The sequence below is a fragment of the Phyllobates terribilis genome, unplaced genomic scaffold (assembly GCF_046119375.1).
Source record: "Phyllobates terribilis strain yellow unplaced genomic scaffold, ASM4611937v1 Scaffold_12__6_contigs__length_324123572, whole genome shotgun sequence".
Lineage (NCBI taxonomy): Eukaryota > Metazoa > Chordata > Amphibia > Anura > Dendrobatidae > Phyllobates > Phyllobates terribilis.
This window is the reverse complement of record NW_027362772.1, coordinates 304728831-304747342: the sequence shown is the minus strand read 5'-3', so window position 1 is coordinate 304747342 and position 18512 is coordinate 304728831. Positions and strand designations below refer to the sequence as shown.

At 46.2% G+C, this 18512-nt stretch overlaps 1 protein-coding gene across 1 annotated transcript in view; it reads left to right on the top strand.

Moving 5' to 3' along the window:
* Positions 1-18512, top strand: part of LOC141172794 (uncharacterized) — a 99961-nt gene that overhangs the window by 710 nt on the left and 80739 nt on the right. Inside the window, exons 2-3 of the mRNA XM_073657314.1 lie at positions 17-143; positions 927-1126. Of these exons, the coding sequence (XP_073513415.1) occupies positions 967-1126 (160 nt within the window). The 5' untranslated portion in view covers positions 17-143; positions 927-966. The remainder of the gene's footprint in view (positions 1-16; positions 144-926; positions 1127-18512) is intronic.

The window sequence follows — 18512 nt, the reverse complement described above, 5'->3', positions numbered from 1 at the left end:
GATTTTATTACACCAGGTTCTATCCGCGAATCTTCCTGCAGAGCGGGATCATACTGCGCTTCACGCACAGGATTCCCCCCTCCGTGTCCTGGTGGGTTCTTCTGTCCGGAGGGATCTACTACCTATAACAGCAGTGCACAGCTGTGAGTATGTCCAACTTCAGATCTTCATGATCACATCCAGTGTTAATGCAGCATGTCCCGGGACTGTCAGGTATGCAGTTATATTGCTCTATGGATTTTTTTTCTTGTTTTTTTGGACAGATCTACAATGTATAAGCCCATGTCCTTGCTCCGTGATATGCCAGCTGTCTGTACTGGGCACATATGAGATAGTAGTATGATTTAAGTATCTAATAGCGTGCTTTTATTATGACGTAAGGAGTTAAGGGTTGTCTGCTGCCGCTCACTGTCACATTGGGAGATGAGCGGCGTCTATGATGCCACAGCTACATACCCCTGCCAGGGGGCAGTATTGTGCATCTCTACCCCTTGATTGACAACCCCTTTAATAGAAGGACTCCTAAGTGCAACTTCACTCCATCAGCCAGAGAGGAGAGCGGCCCTGTAGGACAGCACATCTGGGCTTTACATTGACAGATCATTGATTACAATTGCTCCATCTACTGAAGGGCACGACAAGCTTTGCCACTCTTAGTTTTGTGAAACTATAACTCCCAGCATTCCCTGTCAGCTACAGTATGTTAGACAGCTATCAGTGCATGATGGGAGTTGTAGTTTCACAACAGCTGTAGCAATGAAGGTTGCTGGTACATATGTAAGATCAGCCAAATGAAGGCTTCTCCACAATAGGACCCCTCATATGCGATATCCTGTCCCGTAAAATATATACCTCATCACTGGCAGCTAAAATAATCCACAATTCCTGCTAAACACTTACACTGTTGGGGTCATTCTTCCTTGCAGCTGCACCTTCCCTTATTACTGCTCTCCTGGTAGTGTGCACATGATGTCCTGTCCAGGAGGGAGTTCAGCTGTTCATGGGAGCGCACTGCGGGATTCTGCAGAAACTTCGTGTAGTGAATGTGGAGCAGGGACGTTCCGCAGCGCCAGCGCCTCAGATGTCACCTGTCAGCCATGTCCAGCCGGATACAGCTGTCCGCAAGGTAATTAACAAGTCTGTGCTGCAGCAGGGATGCTCCCGGGGTGGGTGGGGGGGCTGCTGATAACAGGACCCCTCATGTGCAGCTTTATTATTTACATAGTTACATAGTTACATAGTTTATAAGGCCGAAAAAAGACAAGCGTCCATCCAGTTCAGCCTATTTCTTGTGCACTGCAGCTATTCCGCAGCGTTGATCCAGGGGAAGGCAAAAAACAACCATGCGGTATAGACCAATTTACATCATTGAGGAAAAATTCACTTCCCGACCAATCTGGCAGTCAGATTAAATCCCTGGATTAATTAACTATCACTAAGCATAAGATGTAATTTTATTGTTCTCAAGAAAGGCGTCCAGGCCTCTCTTGAACTCATTAAGTGAGTTGGACATCACCACTTCCTCTCCCAGAGAGTTCCAGAGTCTCACGGCTCTGACCGTAAAGAATCCCCTTCTATGCTGGTGCAGGAACCTCCTTTCCTCCAGACGCATAGTGTGCCCCCTCGTCTTTGTCACCATCCTTGGTATAAACAGGTCATGGGAGAGATCTCTGTACTGCCCCCTGATGTATTTATACATGTTTATGAGGTCTCCCCTAAGCCTTCTCTTTTCCAACGTAAATAGGCCTAATTTTGACAACCTCTCTGGGTATTCTAGTCCCTCCATTCCCTTTATTACCTTAGTCGCCCTCCTTTGTACCCTCTCTAGCTCCAATATGTCTTTCCTGAGCACCGGAGCCCAGAACTGTGCACAATATTCTAAGTGCGGCCTTACCAGCGCTTTATACAGAGGAAGAACAATGTTCTCATCATATGCCCCTATTCCTCTTCTGATGCATGCCATGACTCTATTTGCCTTCGCAGCTGCTGCCTGACACTGGGCACTCCAATTTAATTTGCTATTAACCAAGACGCCCAGGTCCTTCTCCATGTCAGATTTCCCCAACGGTTTCCCATTTAATATGTATGGGTGACTGCTGTTTTTCTTTCCCATGTGCATGACCTTACATTTATCGGCATTGAACCCCATCTGCCATTTTTTGGCCCAACTCCCCAATTTATCTAAATCCTCCTGTAGCTGTGCCCTATCCTCATCTGTATTAACTACTTTACAAAGTTTAGTATCATCTGCAAATATTGCTATTTTACTATGCAACCCTTCAACTAGATCATTAATAAATATATTAAATAATATAGGGCCCAAGACAGACCCTTGAGGCCCCCCGCTAGTAACCCTGACACCCCCTGAGCTTACTCCATTGATAACCACCCTCTGCTTTCTATCACTCAGCCAGCTATTTACCCACTTGCACACATTGTCCCCCAGACCAAGCATTCTCATTTTATATACCAACCTTTTGTGTGGCACGGTATCAAACGCTTTGGAGAAGTCAAGGTCTACAACATCCACTGACTCTTCCCGGTCCAGCTGTGAGCTCACCTCTTCGTAGAAGGCCATCAGGAGCGATCCCTCATGAATCCATGTTGATATGGAGTTAGACAGTTATTATCATTAAGATATTCTACAATAGCATCTCTAAGAAATCCTTCAAACAATTTACCCACAACAGACGTTAAGCTGACTGGTCTATAGTTCCCAGGGTCACTTTTAGACCCCTTTTTGAATATTGGTACCACATTTGCTTGGCGCCAGTCTAGTGGGACAGTCCCTGTCCATAAAGAGTGCTTGAATATAAGATACAGCGGCCTGTCTATCACATTACTTAATTCTTTTAGTACCCGGGGGTGTATGTCATCTGGGCCTGGTGACTTGTCTATTTTGATATTATTTAGGCGTTTCTGAACTTCCTCCTGGTTTAGGTGGGTGATATTTAGCGGAGGGTTTACTTTATCACTCTGCATTTCCTCCGATAAATTGTTTTCTTTTGTGAAAACAGTGGAGAAGAAGCTATTGAGTAGGTTTGCTTTACCCTCATCGCCCTCTATGATTTTACCCAGGTTATTTTTCAATGGGCCAACGCCATCAGTTTTAATCCTTTTACTGTTTATAGAGTTAAAGAACAGTTTGGGATTCGTTTTACTTTCCTTGGCAATTAGTCTCTCTGTCTCCTCTTTTGCTATTCTTATTTGTTTCTTACAGATTTAGTTTTTTTCCCTATAAGATATTAGCGCTTCCTCGCTGCCTTCTTGTTTAAGTTTACCGAAAGCCCTTTTTTTGTTTTTCATTGCCCTCTTGACTTCCTTATTTAGCCACATTGGCTTCCTCCTATTTCTAGCCCTTTTATTCCCATAAGGTATGGACCTTCTACAGTGACTATGTAGGACTGCTTTGAAAATTTCCCATTTTCTATCCGTGCTCCTATTACTGAAGATACTATCCCAGTCTATAAGGTGAAGGGCATCTCTTAGCTGAAGTTCAGTGTTTTTGTGCCTCCCTTGCTGGGCACCTACTGAAGCACATGTGGAATTGTATAATGTTGTGGTCACTATTTCCCAGGTGCCCCCCGACCTGCACCTCAGTTATTCTGTCCGGCCTGTTAGTTAATATTAAGTCTAAAAGGGCCGTCCCTCTAGTTGGTTCCTGCACAAGTTGTGACAAATAATTGTCTTTGATAATTGACAGAAACCTGTTTCCTTTCTGAGATCTACAGCTTTCGGTTTCCCAGTCTATATCGGGGTAGTTGAAATCCCCCATAATAATCACCTCGTTATTTTTTGCTACTTCGTCTATTTGTCTCATTAATAGACTTTCCGTGGCTTCTGCTATATTTGGTGGTTTATAACAGACTCCTATGATAATTTTATTCTTGTTTTTTGCCCCATGTATCTCCACCCATAAGGACTCGACCTCCTCATTTCCCCCCCATACATCCTCCCGTATTGTAGGCTTTAGACACGTCTTTACATATAGACAGACTCCACCCCTTTCCGATTTCTTCGATCCCTTCTAAACAGACTGTAACCCTGTAAGTTAACTGCCCAGTCATAGCTTTCATCTAACCATGTCTCGGTTATTCCCACTATGTCATAGTCACCTGTAGATATTTCTGCTTCCAGTTCATCCATCTTGTTTGTCAGGCTCCTGGCATTTGCTAGCACGCAGTTGACACGATTTTGTTTTGTTCCAATCTTCTCCCTGTGGATTGTATTAGAAATTTTCTTACCTCCCTTCCAAGTATCCTGTCTTGGACCTTCTTTGTCGCACTTCATATCTTTCATTAGTATGTTCTCTGGTTGCATGTTCGTGTCCGGCGTTTTTCTTCCCATCCCCTCTTCTTCTAGTTTAACGCCCTCCTGATGAGTGTTGCGAGACTAACGCATGAGTCTGAGGGCCGCCTGTGATTTACTTTGAATCCTTGTCTATCGGGCAAAATACAAAATACAGCTTTGGATGTGACTAAAGTCAAAGGTATGATATAATTTTTCTAAATGCACGTTCATTAATGCAAAGTTAATACTACAGTATATATAGATGTAACATGACATCCAAAAATGCAGCTACACCCTAAGATTAATGCACCAGCCTGTTCTATATGGGCCATGCTGTAAAGGAATAGGACATGCATGGACGGATCGTTCTCCGGACTCATGTGCTATGGTTATATGGAGGATATCATGTCTGCCCATGTGCTGTAAAGGAATAGGACATGCATGGACGGACCGTTCTCCGGACTCATGTGCTATGGTTATATGGAGGATATCATGTCTGCCCATGTGCTGTAAAGGAATAGGACATGCATGGACGGACCGTTCTCCGGACTCATGTGCTATGGTTATATGGAGGATATCATGTCTGCCCATGTGCTGTAAAGGAATAGGACATGCATGGATGGATCGTTCTCCGGACTCATGTGCTATGGTTATATGGAGGATATCATGTCTGCCCATGTGCTGTAAAGGAATAGGACATGCATGGACGGATCGTTCTCCGGACTCATGTGCTATAGTTATATGGAGGATATCATGTCTGCCCATGTGCTGTAAAGGAATAGGACATGCATGGACGGATCGTTCTCCGGACTCATGTGCTATGGTGATATGGAGGATATCATGTCTGCCCATGTGCTGTAAAGGAATAGGACATGCATGGACGGACCGTTCTCCGGACTCATGTGCTATGGTGATATGGAGGATATCATGTCTGCCCATGTGCTGTAAAGGAATAGGACATGCATGGACGGACCGTTCTCCGGACTCATGTGCTATGGTTATATGGAGGATATCATGTCTGCCCATGTGCTGTAAAGGAATAGGACATGCATGGACGGACCGTTCTCCGGACTCATGTGCTATGGTTATATGGAGGATATCATGTCTGCCCATGTGATGTAAAGGAATAGGACATGCATGGACGGACCGTTCTCCGGACTCATGTGCTATGGTGATATGGAGGATATCATGTCTGCCCATGTGATGTAAAGGAATAGGACATGCATGGACAGATCGTTCTCCGGACTCATGTGCTATGGTTATATGGAGGATATCATGTCTGCCCATGTGCTGTAAAGGAATAGGACATGCATGGACGGACCATTCTCCGGACTCATGTGCTATGGTTATATGGAGGATATCATGTCTGCCCATGTGCTGTAAAGGAATAGCACACGCATGGACGGATCGTTCTCCGGACTCATGTGCTATGGTGATGTGGAGGATATCATGTCTGCCCATGTGCTGTAAAGGAATAGGACATGCATAGATGGACCTTTCTCCTGACTCATGTGCTATGGTGATATGGAGGATATCATGTCTGCCCATGTGCTGTAAAGGAATAGGACATGCATGGACGGACCGTTCTCCGGACTCATGTGCTATGGTTATATGGAGGATATCATGTCTGCCCATGTGCTGTAAAGGAATAGGACATGCATGGATGGATCGTTCTCCGGACTCATGTGCTATGGTTATATGGAGGATATCATGTCTGCCCATGTGCTGTAAAGGAATAGGACATGCATGGACGGATCGTTCTCCGGACTCATGTGCTATAGTTATATGGAGGATATCATGTCTGCCCATGTGCTGTAAAGGAATAGGACATGCATGGACGGACCGTTCTCCGGACTCATGTGCTATGGTGATATGGAGGATATCATGTCTGCCCATGTGCTGTAAAGGAATAGGACATGCATGGACGGATCGTTCTCCGGACTCATGTGCTATGGTGATATGGAGGATATCATGTCTGCCCATGTGCTGTAAAGGAATAGGACATGCATGGACGGACCGTTCTCCGGACTCATGTGCTATGGTTATATGGAGGATATCATGTCTGCCCATGTGCTGTAAAGGAATAGGACATGCATGGACGGATCGTTCTCCGGACTCATGTGCTATGGTGATATGGAGGATATCATGTCTGCCCATGTGCTGTAAAGGAATAGGACATGTATGGACGGGCCGTTCTCCGGACTCATGTGCTATGGTTATATGGAGGATATCATGTCTGCCCATGTGCTGTAAAGGAATAGGACATGCATGGACGGACCGTTCTCCGGACTCATGTGCTATGGTTATATGGAGGATATCATGTCTGCCCATGTGCTGTAAAGGAATAGGACATGCATGGACGGACCGTTCTCCGGACTCATGTGCTATGGTTATATGGAGGATATCATGTCTGCCCATGTGCTGTAAAGGAATAGGACATGCATGGACGGGCCGTTCTCCGGACTCATGTGCTATGGTTATATGGAGGATATCATGTCTGCCCATGTGCTGTAAAGGAATAGGACACGCATGGACGGATCGTTTTCTGGACTCATGTGCTATGGTTATATGGAGGATATCATGTCTGCCCATGTGCTGTAAAGGAATAGGACATGCATGGACGGACCGTTCTCCGGACTCATGTGCTATGGTGATATGGAGGATATCATGTCTGCCCATGTGCTGTAAAGGAACAGGACACGCATGGACGGACCGTTCTCCGGACTCATGTGCTATGGTTATATGGAGGATATCATGTCTGCCCATGTGCTGTAAAGGAATAGGACATGCATGGATGGATCGTTCTCCGGACTCATGTGCTATGGTTATATGGAGGATATCATGTCTGCCCATGTGCTGTAAAGGAATAGGACATGCATGGACAGATCGTTCTCCGGACTCATGTGCTATAGTTATATGGAGGATATCATGTCTGCCCATGTGCTGTAAAGGAATAGGACATGCATGGACGGATCGTTCTCCGGACTCATGTGCTATGGTGATATGGAGGATATCATGTCTGCCCATGTGCTGTAAAGGAATAGGACATGCATGGACGGACCGTTCTCCGGACTCATGTGCTATGGTGATATGGAGGATATCATGTCTGCCCATGTGCTGTAAAGGAATAGGACATGCATGGACGGATCGTTCTCCGGACTCATGTGCTATAGTTATATGGAGGATATCATGTCTGCCCATGTGCTGTAAAGGAATAGGACATGCATGGACGGATCGTTCTCCGGACTCATGTGCTATGGTGATATGGAGGATATCATGTCTGCCCATGTGCTGTAAAGGAATAGGACATGCATGGACGGATCGTTCTCCGGACTCATGTGCTATGGTTATATGGAGGATATCATGTCTGCCCATGTGCTGTAAAGGAATAGGACATGCATGGACGGATCGTTCTCCGGACTCATGTGCTATGGTTATATGGAGGATATCATGTCTGCCCATGTGCTGTAAAGGAATAGGACATGCATGGACGGACCGTTCTCCGGACTCATGTGCTATGGTTATATGGAGGATATCATGTCTGCCCATGTGCTGTAAAGGAATAGGACATGTATGGACGGATCGTTCTCCGGACTCATGTGCTATGGTTATATGGAGGATATCATGTCTGCCCATGTGCTGTAAAGGAATAGGACATGTATGGACGGATCGTTCTCCGGACTCATGTGCTATGGTTATATGGAGGATATCATGTCTGCCCATGTGCTGTAAAGGAATAGGACATGTATGGACGGATCGTTCTCCGGACTCATGTGCTATGGTGATATGGAGGATATCATGTCTGCCCATGTGCTGTAAAGGAATAGGACATGCATGGACGGATCGTTCTCCGGACTCATGTGCTATGGTTATATGGAGGATATCATGTCTGCCCATGTGCTGTAAAGGAATAGGACATGTATGGACGGATCGTTCTCCGGACTCATGTGCTATGGTGATATGGAGGATATCATGTCTGCCCATGTGCTGTAAAGGAATAGGACATGCATGGACGGATCGTTCTCCGGACTCATGTGCTATGGTTATATGGAGGATATCATGTCTGCCCATGTGCTGTAAAGGAATAGGACATGCATGGACGGACCGTTCTCCAGACTCATGTGCTATGGTGATATGGAGGATATCATGTCTGCCCATGTGCTGTAAAGGAATAGGACATGCATGGACGGACCGTTCTCCGGACTCATGTGCTATGGTTATATGGAGGATATCATGTCTGCCCATGTGCTGTAAAGGAATAGGACATGTATGGACGGGCGGTTCTCCGGACTCATGTGCTATGGTGATATGGAGGATATCATGTCTGCCCATGTGCTGTAAAGGAATAGGACATGCATGGACGGACCGTTCTCCGGACTCATATGCTATGGTGATATGGAGGATATCATGTCTGCCCATGTGCTGTAAAGGAATAGGACATGCATGGACGGACCGTTCTCTGGACTCATGTGCTATGGTTATATGGAGGATATCATAGTTACATAGTTTATAAGGCCGAAAAAAGACAAGCGTCCATCCAGTTCAGCCTATTTCTTGTGCACTGCAGCTATTCCGCAGCGTTGATCCAGGGGAAGGCAACAAAAAACCATGCGGTATAGGCCAATTTACATCATTGAGGAAAAATTCACTTCCCAACTCCAATCTGGCAGTCAGATTAAATCCCTGGATTAATTAACTATCACTAAGCATAATATGTAATTTTATTGTTCTCAAGAAAGGCGTCCAGGCCTCTCTTGAACTCATTAAGTGAGTTGGACATCACCACTTCCTCTCCCAGAGAGTTCCAGAGTCTCACGGCTCTGACCGTAAAGAATCCTCTTCTATGCTGGTGCAGGAACCTCCTTTCCTCCAGACGCATAGTGTGCCCCCTCGTCTTTGTCACCATCCTTGGTATAAACAGGTCATGGGAGAGATTTCTGTACTGCCCCCTGATGTATTTATACATGTTTATGAGGTCTCCCCTAAGCCTTCTCTTTTCCAATGTAAATAGGCCTAATTTTGACAACCTCTCTGGGTATTCTAGTCCCTCCATTCCCTTTATTACCTTAGTCGCCCTCCTTTGTACCCTCTCTAGCTCCAATATGTCTTTCCTGAGTACCGGAGCCCAGAACTGTGCACAATATTCTAAGTGCGGCCTTACCAGCGCTTTATACAGAGGAAGAACAATGTTCTCATCATATGCCCCTATTCCTCTTCTGATGCATGCCATGACTCTATTTGCCTTCGCAGCTGCTGCCTGACACAGGGCACTCCAATTTAATTTGCTGTTAACCAAGACGCCCAGGTCCTTCTCCATGTCAGATTTCCCCAACGGTTTCCCATTTAATATGTATGGGTGACTGCTGTTTTTCTTTCCCATGTGCATGACCTTACATTTATCGGCATTGAACCCCATTTGCCATTTTTTGGCCCAACTCCCCAATTTATCTAAATCCTCCTGTAGCTGTGCCCTGTCCTCATCTGTATTAACTACTTTACAAAGTTTAGTATCATCTGTAAATATTGCTATTTTACTATGCAACCCTTCAACTAGATCATTAATAAATATATTAAATAATATAGGGCCCAAGACAGACCCTTGAGGCACCCCGCTAGTAACCCTGACACCCCCTGAGCTTACTCCATTGATAACCACCCTCTCCTTTCTATCACTCAGCCAGCTATTTACCCACTTGCACACATTATCCCCCAGACCAAGCATTCTCATTTTATATACCAACCTTTTGTGTGGCACGGTATCAAACGCTTTGGAGAAGTCCAGGTCTACAACATCCACTGCCTCTCCCCGGTCCAGCTGTGAGCTCACCTACTCGTAGAAGGCCATCAGGAGCGATCCCTCATGAATCCATGTTGATATGGAGTTAGACAGTTATTATCATTAAGATATTCTACAATAGCATCTCTAAGAAATCCTTCAAACAATTTACCCACAACAGACGTTAAGCTGACTGCTCTATAGTTCCCAGGGTCACTTTTAGACCCCTTTTTGAATATTGGTACCACATTTGCTTGGCGCCAGTCTAGTGGGGCAGTCCTTGTCCATAAAGAGTGCTTGAATATAAGATACAGCGGTCTGTCTATCACATTACTTAATTCTTTTAGTACCCGGGGGTGTATGCCATCTGGGCCTGGTGACTTGTCTATTTTGATATTATTTAGGCGTTTCTGGACTTCCTCCTGGGTTAGGTGGGTGATATTTAGCGGAGGGTTTACTTTATCACTCTGCATTTCCTCCGATAAATTGTTTTCTTTTGTGAAAACAGTGGAGAAGAAGCTATTGAGTAGGTTTGCTTTACCCTCATCGCCCTCTATGATTTTACCCAGGTTATTTTTCAATGGGCCAACGCCATCAGTTTTAATCCTTTTACTGTTTATATAGTTAAAGAACAGTTTGGGATTCGTTTTACTTTCCTTGGCAATTAGTCTCTCTGTCTCCTCTTTTGCTATTCTTATTTGTTTCTTACAGATTTTGTTTTTTTCCCTATAAGATATTAGCGCTTCCTCGCTGCCTTCTTGTTTAAGTTTACCGAAAGCCCTTTTTTTGTTTTTCATTGCCCTCTTGACTTCATGTCTGCCCATGTGCTGTAAAGGAATAGGACATGCATGGACGGATCGTTCTCCGGACTCATGTGCTATGGTGATATGGATGATATCATGTCTGCCCATGTGCTGTAAAGGAATAGGACACGCATGGACGGACCGTTCTCCGGACTCATGTGCTATGGTGATATGGAGGATATCATGTCTGCCCATGTGCTGTAAAGGAATAGGACACACATGGACGGACCGTTCTCCGGACTCATGTGCTATGGTTATATGGAGGATATCATGTCTGCCCATGTGCTGTAAAGGAATAGAACATGCATGGACGGACCGTTCTCCGGACTCATGTGCTATGGTGATATGGAGGATATCATGTCTGCCCATGTGCTGTAAAGGAATAGGACACGCATGGACGGATCGTTCTCCGGACTCATGTGCTATAGTTATATGGAGGATATCATGTCTGCCCATGTGCTGTAAAGGAATAGGACATGCATGAACGGATCGTTCTCCGGACTCATGTGCTATGGTGATATGGAGGATATCATGTCTGCCCATGTGCTGTAAAGGAATAGGACATGCATGGACGGACCGTTCTCCGGACTCATGTGCTATGGTGATATGGAGGATATCATGTCTGCCCATGTGCTGTAAAGGAATAGGACATGCATGGACGGACCGTTCTCCGGACTCATGTGCTATGGTGATATGGAGGATATCATGTCTGCCCATGTGCTGTAAAGGAATAGGACATGCATGGACGGATCGTTCTCCGGACTCATGTGCTATGGTGATATGGAGGATATCATGTCTGCCCATGTGCTGTAAAGGAATAGGACATGCATGGACGGATCATTCTCTAGACTCATGTGCTATGGTTATATGGAGGATATCATGTCTGCCCATGTGCTGTAAAGGAATAGGACACGCATGGACGGATCGTTCTCCGGACTCATGTGCTATGGTTATATGGAGGATATCATGTCTGCCCATGTGCTGTAAAGGAATAGGACATGCATGGACGGACCGTTCTCCGGACTCATGTGCTATGGTGATATGGAGGATATCATGTCTGCCCATGTGCTGTAAAGGAATAGGACATGCATGGACGGACCGTTCTCCGGACTCATGTGCTATGGTGATATGGAGGATATCATGTCTGCCCATGTGCTGTAAAGGAATAGGACATGCATGGACGGACCGTTCTCCGGACTCATGTGCTATGGTGATATGGAGGATATCATGTCTGCCCATGTGCTGTAAAGGAATAGGACATGCATGGACGGATCGTTCTCCGGACTCATGTGCTATGGTGATATGGAGGATATCATGTCTGCCCATGTGCTGTAAAGGAATAGGACATGCATGGACGGATCGTTCTCTAGACTCATGTGCTATGGTTATATGGAGGATATCATGTCTGCCCATGTGCTGTAAAGGAATAGGACACGCATGGACGGATCGTTCTCCGGACTCATGTGCTATGGTTATATGGAGGATATCATGTCTGCCCATGTGCTGTAAAGGAATAGGACATGCATGGACGGACCGTTCTCCGGACTCATGTGCTATGGTGATATGGAGGATATCATGTCTGCCCATGTGCTGTAAAGGAATAGGACATGCATGGACGGACCGTTCTCCGGACTCATGTGCTATGGTTATATGGAGGATATCATGTCTGCCCATGTGCTGTAAAGGAATAGGACATGCATGGACGGATCGTTCTCCGGACTCATGTGCTATGGTTATATGGAGGATATCATGTCTGCCCATGTGCTGTAAAGGAATAGGACATGCATGGACGGATCGTTCTCCGGACTCATGTGCTATGGTCATATGGAGGATATCATGTCTGCCCATGTGCTGTAAAGGAATAGGACATGCATGGACGGATCGTTCTCCGGACTCATGTGCTATGGTTATATGGAGGATATCATGTCTGCCCATGTGCTGTAAAGGAATAGGACATGCATGGACGGATCGTTCTCCGGACTCATGTGCTATGGTTATATGGAGGATATCATGTCTGCCCATGTGCTGTAAAGGAATAGGACATGCATGGACGGATCGTTCTCCGGACTCATGTGCTATGGTTATATGGAGGATATCATGTCTGCCCATGTGCTGTAAAGGAATAGGACATGCATGGACGGATCGTTCTCCGGACTCATGTGCTATGGTGATATGGAGGATATCATGTCTGCCCATGTGCTGTAAAGGAATAGGACATGCATGGACGGACCGTTCTCTGGACTCATGTGCTATGGTTATATGGAGGATATCATGTCTGCCCATGTGCTGTAAAGGAATAGGACATGCATGGACGGACCGTTCTCCGGACTCATGTGCTATGGTGATATGGAGGATATCATGTCTGCCCATGTGCTGTAAAGGAATAGGACATGCATGGACGGATCGTTCTCCAGACTCATGTGCTATGGTGATATGGAGGATATCATGTCTGCCCATGTGCTGTAAAGGAATAGGACATGCATGGACGGACCGTTCTCCGGACTCATGTGCTATGGTTATATGGATGATATCATGTCTGCCCATGTGCTGTAAAGGAATAGGACATGCATGGACGGATCGTTCTCCAGACTCATGTGCTATGGTTATATGGAGGATATCATGTCTGCCCATGTGCTGTAAAGGAATAGGACATGCATGGACGGACCGTTCTCCGGACTCATGTGCTATGGTGATATGGAGGATATCATGTCTGCCCATGTGCTGTAAAGGAATAGGACATGCATGGACGGACCGTTCTCCGGACTCCTGTGCTATGGTGATATGGAGGATATCATGTCTGCCCATGTGCTGTAAAGGAATAGGACATGCATGGAAGGATCGTTCTCTGGACTCATGTGCTATGGTTATATGAAGGATATCATGTCTGCCCATGTGCTGTAAAGGAATAGGACATGCATGGATGGATCGTTCTCCGGACTCATGTGCTATGGTGATATGGAGGATATCATGTCTGCCCATGTGCTGTAAAGGAATAGGACATGCATGGACGGACCGTTCTCTGGACTCATGTGCTATGGTTATATGAAGGATATCATGTCTGCCCATGTGCTGTAAAGGAATAGGACATGCATGGACGGATCGTTCTCCGGACTCATGTGCTATGGTGATATGGAGGATATCATGTCTGCCCATGTGCTGTAAAGGAATAGGACATGCATGGATGGACCGTTCTCCGGACTCATGTGCTATGGTTATATGGATGATATCATGTCTGCCCATGTGCTGTAAAGGAATAGGACATGCATGGAAGGATCGTTCTCTGGACTCATGTGCTATGGTTATATGGAGGATATCATGTCTGCCCATGTGCTGTAAAGGAATAGGACATGCATGGACGGATCGTTCTCTGGACTCATGTGATATGGTGATATAGAGGATATCATGTCTGCCCATGTGCTGTAAAGGAATAGGACACGCATGGACGGATCGTTCTCTAGACTCATGTGCTATGGTGATATGGAGGATATCATGTCTGCCCATGTGCTGTAAAGGAATAGGACATGCATGGATGGACCGTTCTCCGGACTCATGTGCTATGGTTATATGGATGATATCATGTCTGCCCATGTGCTGTAAAGGAATAGGACATGCATGGAAGGATCGTTCTCTGGACTCATGTGCTATGGTTATATGGAGGATATCATGTCTGCCCATGTGCTGTAAAGGAATAGGACATGCATGGACGGATCGTTCTCCGGACTCATGTGATATGGTTATATGGAGGATATCATGTCTGCCCATGTGCTGTAAAGGAATAGGACATGCATGGACCGATCGTTCTCCGGACTCATGTGCTATGGTTATATGGAGGATATCATGTCTGCCCATGTGCTGTAAAGGAATAGGACATGCATGCATGGATCGTTCTCCGGACTCATGTGCTATGGTGATATGGAGGATATCATGTCTGCCCATGTGCTGTAAAGGAATAGGACATGCATGGACGGATCGTTCTCCGGACTCATGTGCTATGGTTATATGGAGGATATCATGTCTGCCCATGTGCTGTAAAGGAATAGGACATGCATGGACGGATCGTTCTCCGGACTCATGTGCTATGGTTATATGGAGGATATTATGTCTGCCCATGTGCTGTAAAGGAATAGGACATGCATGGATGGATCGTTCTCCGGACTCATGTGCTATGGTTATATGGAGGATATCATGTCTGCCCATGTGCTGTAAAGGAATAGGACATGCATGGATGGATCGTTCTCCGGACTCATGTGCTATGGTGATATGGAGGTTATCATGTCTGCCCATGTGCTGTAAAGGAATAGGACATGCATGGACGGATCGTTCTCCAGACTCATGTGCTATGGTGATATGGAGGATATCATGTCTGCCCATGTGCTGTAAAGGAATAGGACACGCATGGACGGACCGTTCTCCAGACTCATGTGCTATGGTTATATGGAGGATATCATGTCTGCCCATGTGCTGTAAAGGAATAGGACATGCATGGACGGACCGTTCTCCGGACTCATGTGCTATGGTGATATAGAGGATATCATGTCTGCCCATGTGCTGTAAAGGAATAGGACACGCATGGACGGACCGTTCTCCGGACTCATGTGCTATGGTGATATGGAGGATATCATGTCTGCCCATGTGCTGTAAAGGAATAGGACATGCATGGACGGATCGTTCTCTGGACTCATGTGCTATGGTGATGTGGAGGATATCATGTCTGCCCATGTGCTGTAAAGGAATAGGACATGCATGGACGGATCGTTCTCCGGACTCATGTGCTATGGTGATATGGAGGATATCATGTCTGCCCATGTGCTGTAAAGGAATAGGACATGCATGGACGGACCGTTCTCCGGACTCATGTGCTATGGTGATGTGGAGGATATCATGTCTGCCCATGTGCTGTAAAGGAATAGGACATGCATGGACGGATCGTTCTCCGGACTCATGTGCTATGGTGATATGGAGGATATCATGTCTGCCCATGTGCTGTAAAGGAATAGGACATGCATGGACGGATCATTCTCCGGACTCATGTGCTATGGTTATATGGAGGATATCATGTCTGCCCATGTGCTGTAAAGGAATAGGACATGCATGGACGGATCGCTCTCCGGACTCATGTGCTATGGTGATATGGAGGATATCATGTCTGCCCATGTGCTCTAAAGGAATAGGACATGCATGGATGGATCGTTCTCCGGACTCATGTGCTATGGTGATATGGAGGATATCATGTCTGCCCATGTGCTGTAAAGGAATAGGACACGCATGGACGGATCGTTCTCCGGATTCATGTGCTATGGTGATATGGAGGATATCATGTCTGCCCATGTGCTGTAAAGGAATAGGACACGCATGGACGGACCGTTCTCCAGACTCATGTGCTATGGTGATATGGAGGATATCATGTCTGCCCATGTGCTGTAAAGGAATAGGACATGCATGGACGGACCGTTCTCCGGACTCATGTGCTATGGTGATATGGAGGATATCATGTCTGCCCATGTGCTGTAAAGGAATAGGACATGCATGGACGGATCGTTCTCTGGACTCATGTGCTATGGTGATGTGGAGGATATCATGTCTGCCCATGTGCTGTAAAGGAATAGGACATGCATGGACGGATCGTTCTCCGGACTCATGTGCTATGGTGATATGGAGGATATCATGTCTGCCCATGTGCTGTAAAGGAATAGGACATGCATGGACGGACCGTTCTCCGGACTCATGTGCTATGGTGATGTGGAGGATATCATGTCTGCCCATGTGCTGTAAAGGAATAGGACATGCATGGACGGATCGTTCTCCGGACTCATGTGCTATGGTGATATGGAGGATATCATGTCTGCCCATGTGCTGTAAAGGAATAGGACATGCATGGACGGATCATTCTCCGGACTCATGTGCTATGGTTATATGGAGGATATCATGTCTGCCTATGTGCTGTAAAGGAATAGGACATGCATGGACGGATCGCTCTCCGGACTCATGTGCTATGGTGATATGGAGGATATCATGTCTGCCCATGTGCTCTAAAGGAATAGGACATGCATGGATGGATCGTTCTCCGGACTCATGTGCTATGGTGATATGGAGGATATCATGTCTGCCCATGTGCTGTAAAGGAATAGGACACGCATGGACGGATCGTTCTCCGGATTCATGTGCTATGGTGATATGGAGGATATCATGTCTGCCCATGTGCTGTAAAGGAATAGGACACGCATGGACGGACCGTTCTCCAGACTCATGTGCTATGGTTATATGGAGGATATCATGTCTGCCCATGTGCTGTAAAGGAATAGGACATGCATGGACGGATCGTTCTCCGGACTCATGTGCTATGGTTATATGGAGGATATCATGTCTGCCCATGTGCTGTAAAGGAATAGGACATGCATGGACGGACCGTTCTCCGGACTCATGTGCTATGGTGATATGGAGGATATCATGTCTGCCCATGTGCTGTAAAGGAATAGGACATGCATGGACGGACCGTTCTCCGGACTCATGTGCTATGGTGATATGGAGGATATCATGTCTGCCCATGTGCTGTAAAGGAATAGGACATGCATGGACGGACCGTTCTCCGGACTCATGTGCTATGGTTATATGGAGGATATCATGTCTGCCCATGTGCTGTAAAGGAATAGGACATGCATGGACGGACCGTTCTCCGGACTCATGTGCTATGGTGATATGGAGGATATCATGTCTGCCCATGTGCTGTAAAGGAATAGGACATGCATGGATGGATCGTTCTCCGGACTCATGTGCTATGGTTATATGGAGGATATCATGTCTGCCCATGTGCTGTAAAGGAATAGGACATGCATGGACGGACCATTCTCCGGACTCATGTGCTATGGTTATATGGAGGATATTATGTCTTCCCATGTGCTGTAAAGGAATAGGACATGCATGGACGGACCGTTCTCCGGACTTATGTGCTATGGTTATTTGGAGGATATCATGTCTGCCCATGTGCTGTAAAGGAATAGGACACGCATGGACGGACCGTTCTCCGGACTCATGTGCTATGGTTATATGGAGGATATCATGTCTGCCCATGTGCTGTAAAGGAATAGGACATGCATGGACGGATCGTTCTCCGGACTCATGCGCTATGGTGATATGGAGGATATCATGTCTGCCCATGTGCTGTAAAGGAATAGGACATGCATGGACGGATCGTTCTCCGGACTCATGTGCTATGGTGATATGGAGGATATCATGTCTGCCCATGTGCTGTAAAGGAATAGGACATGCATGGACGGACCGTTCTCCGGACTCATGTGCTATGGTTATATGGAGGATATCATGTCTGCCCATGTGCTGTAAAGGAATAGGACATGCATGGACGGATCGTTCTCCGGACTCATGTGCTATGGTTATATGGATGATATCATGTCTGACCATGTGCTGTAAAGGAATAGGACATGCATGGACGGATCGTTCTCCGGACTCATGTGCTATGGTTATATGGATGATATCATGTCTGACCATGTGCTGTAAAGGAATAGGACATGCATGGACGGATCGTTCTCCGGACTCATGCGCTATGGTGATATGGAGGATATCATGTCTGCCCATGTGCTGTAAAGGAATAGGACATGCATGGACGGATCGTTCTCCGGACTCATGTG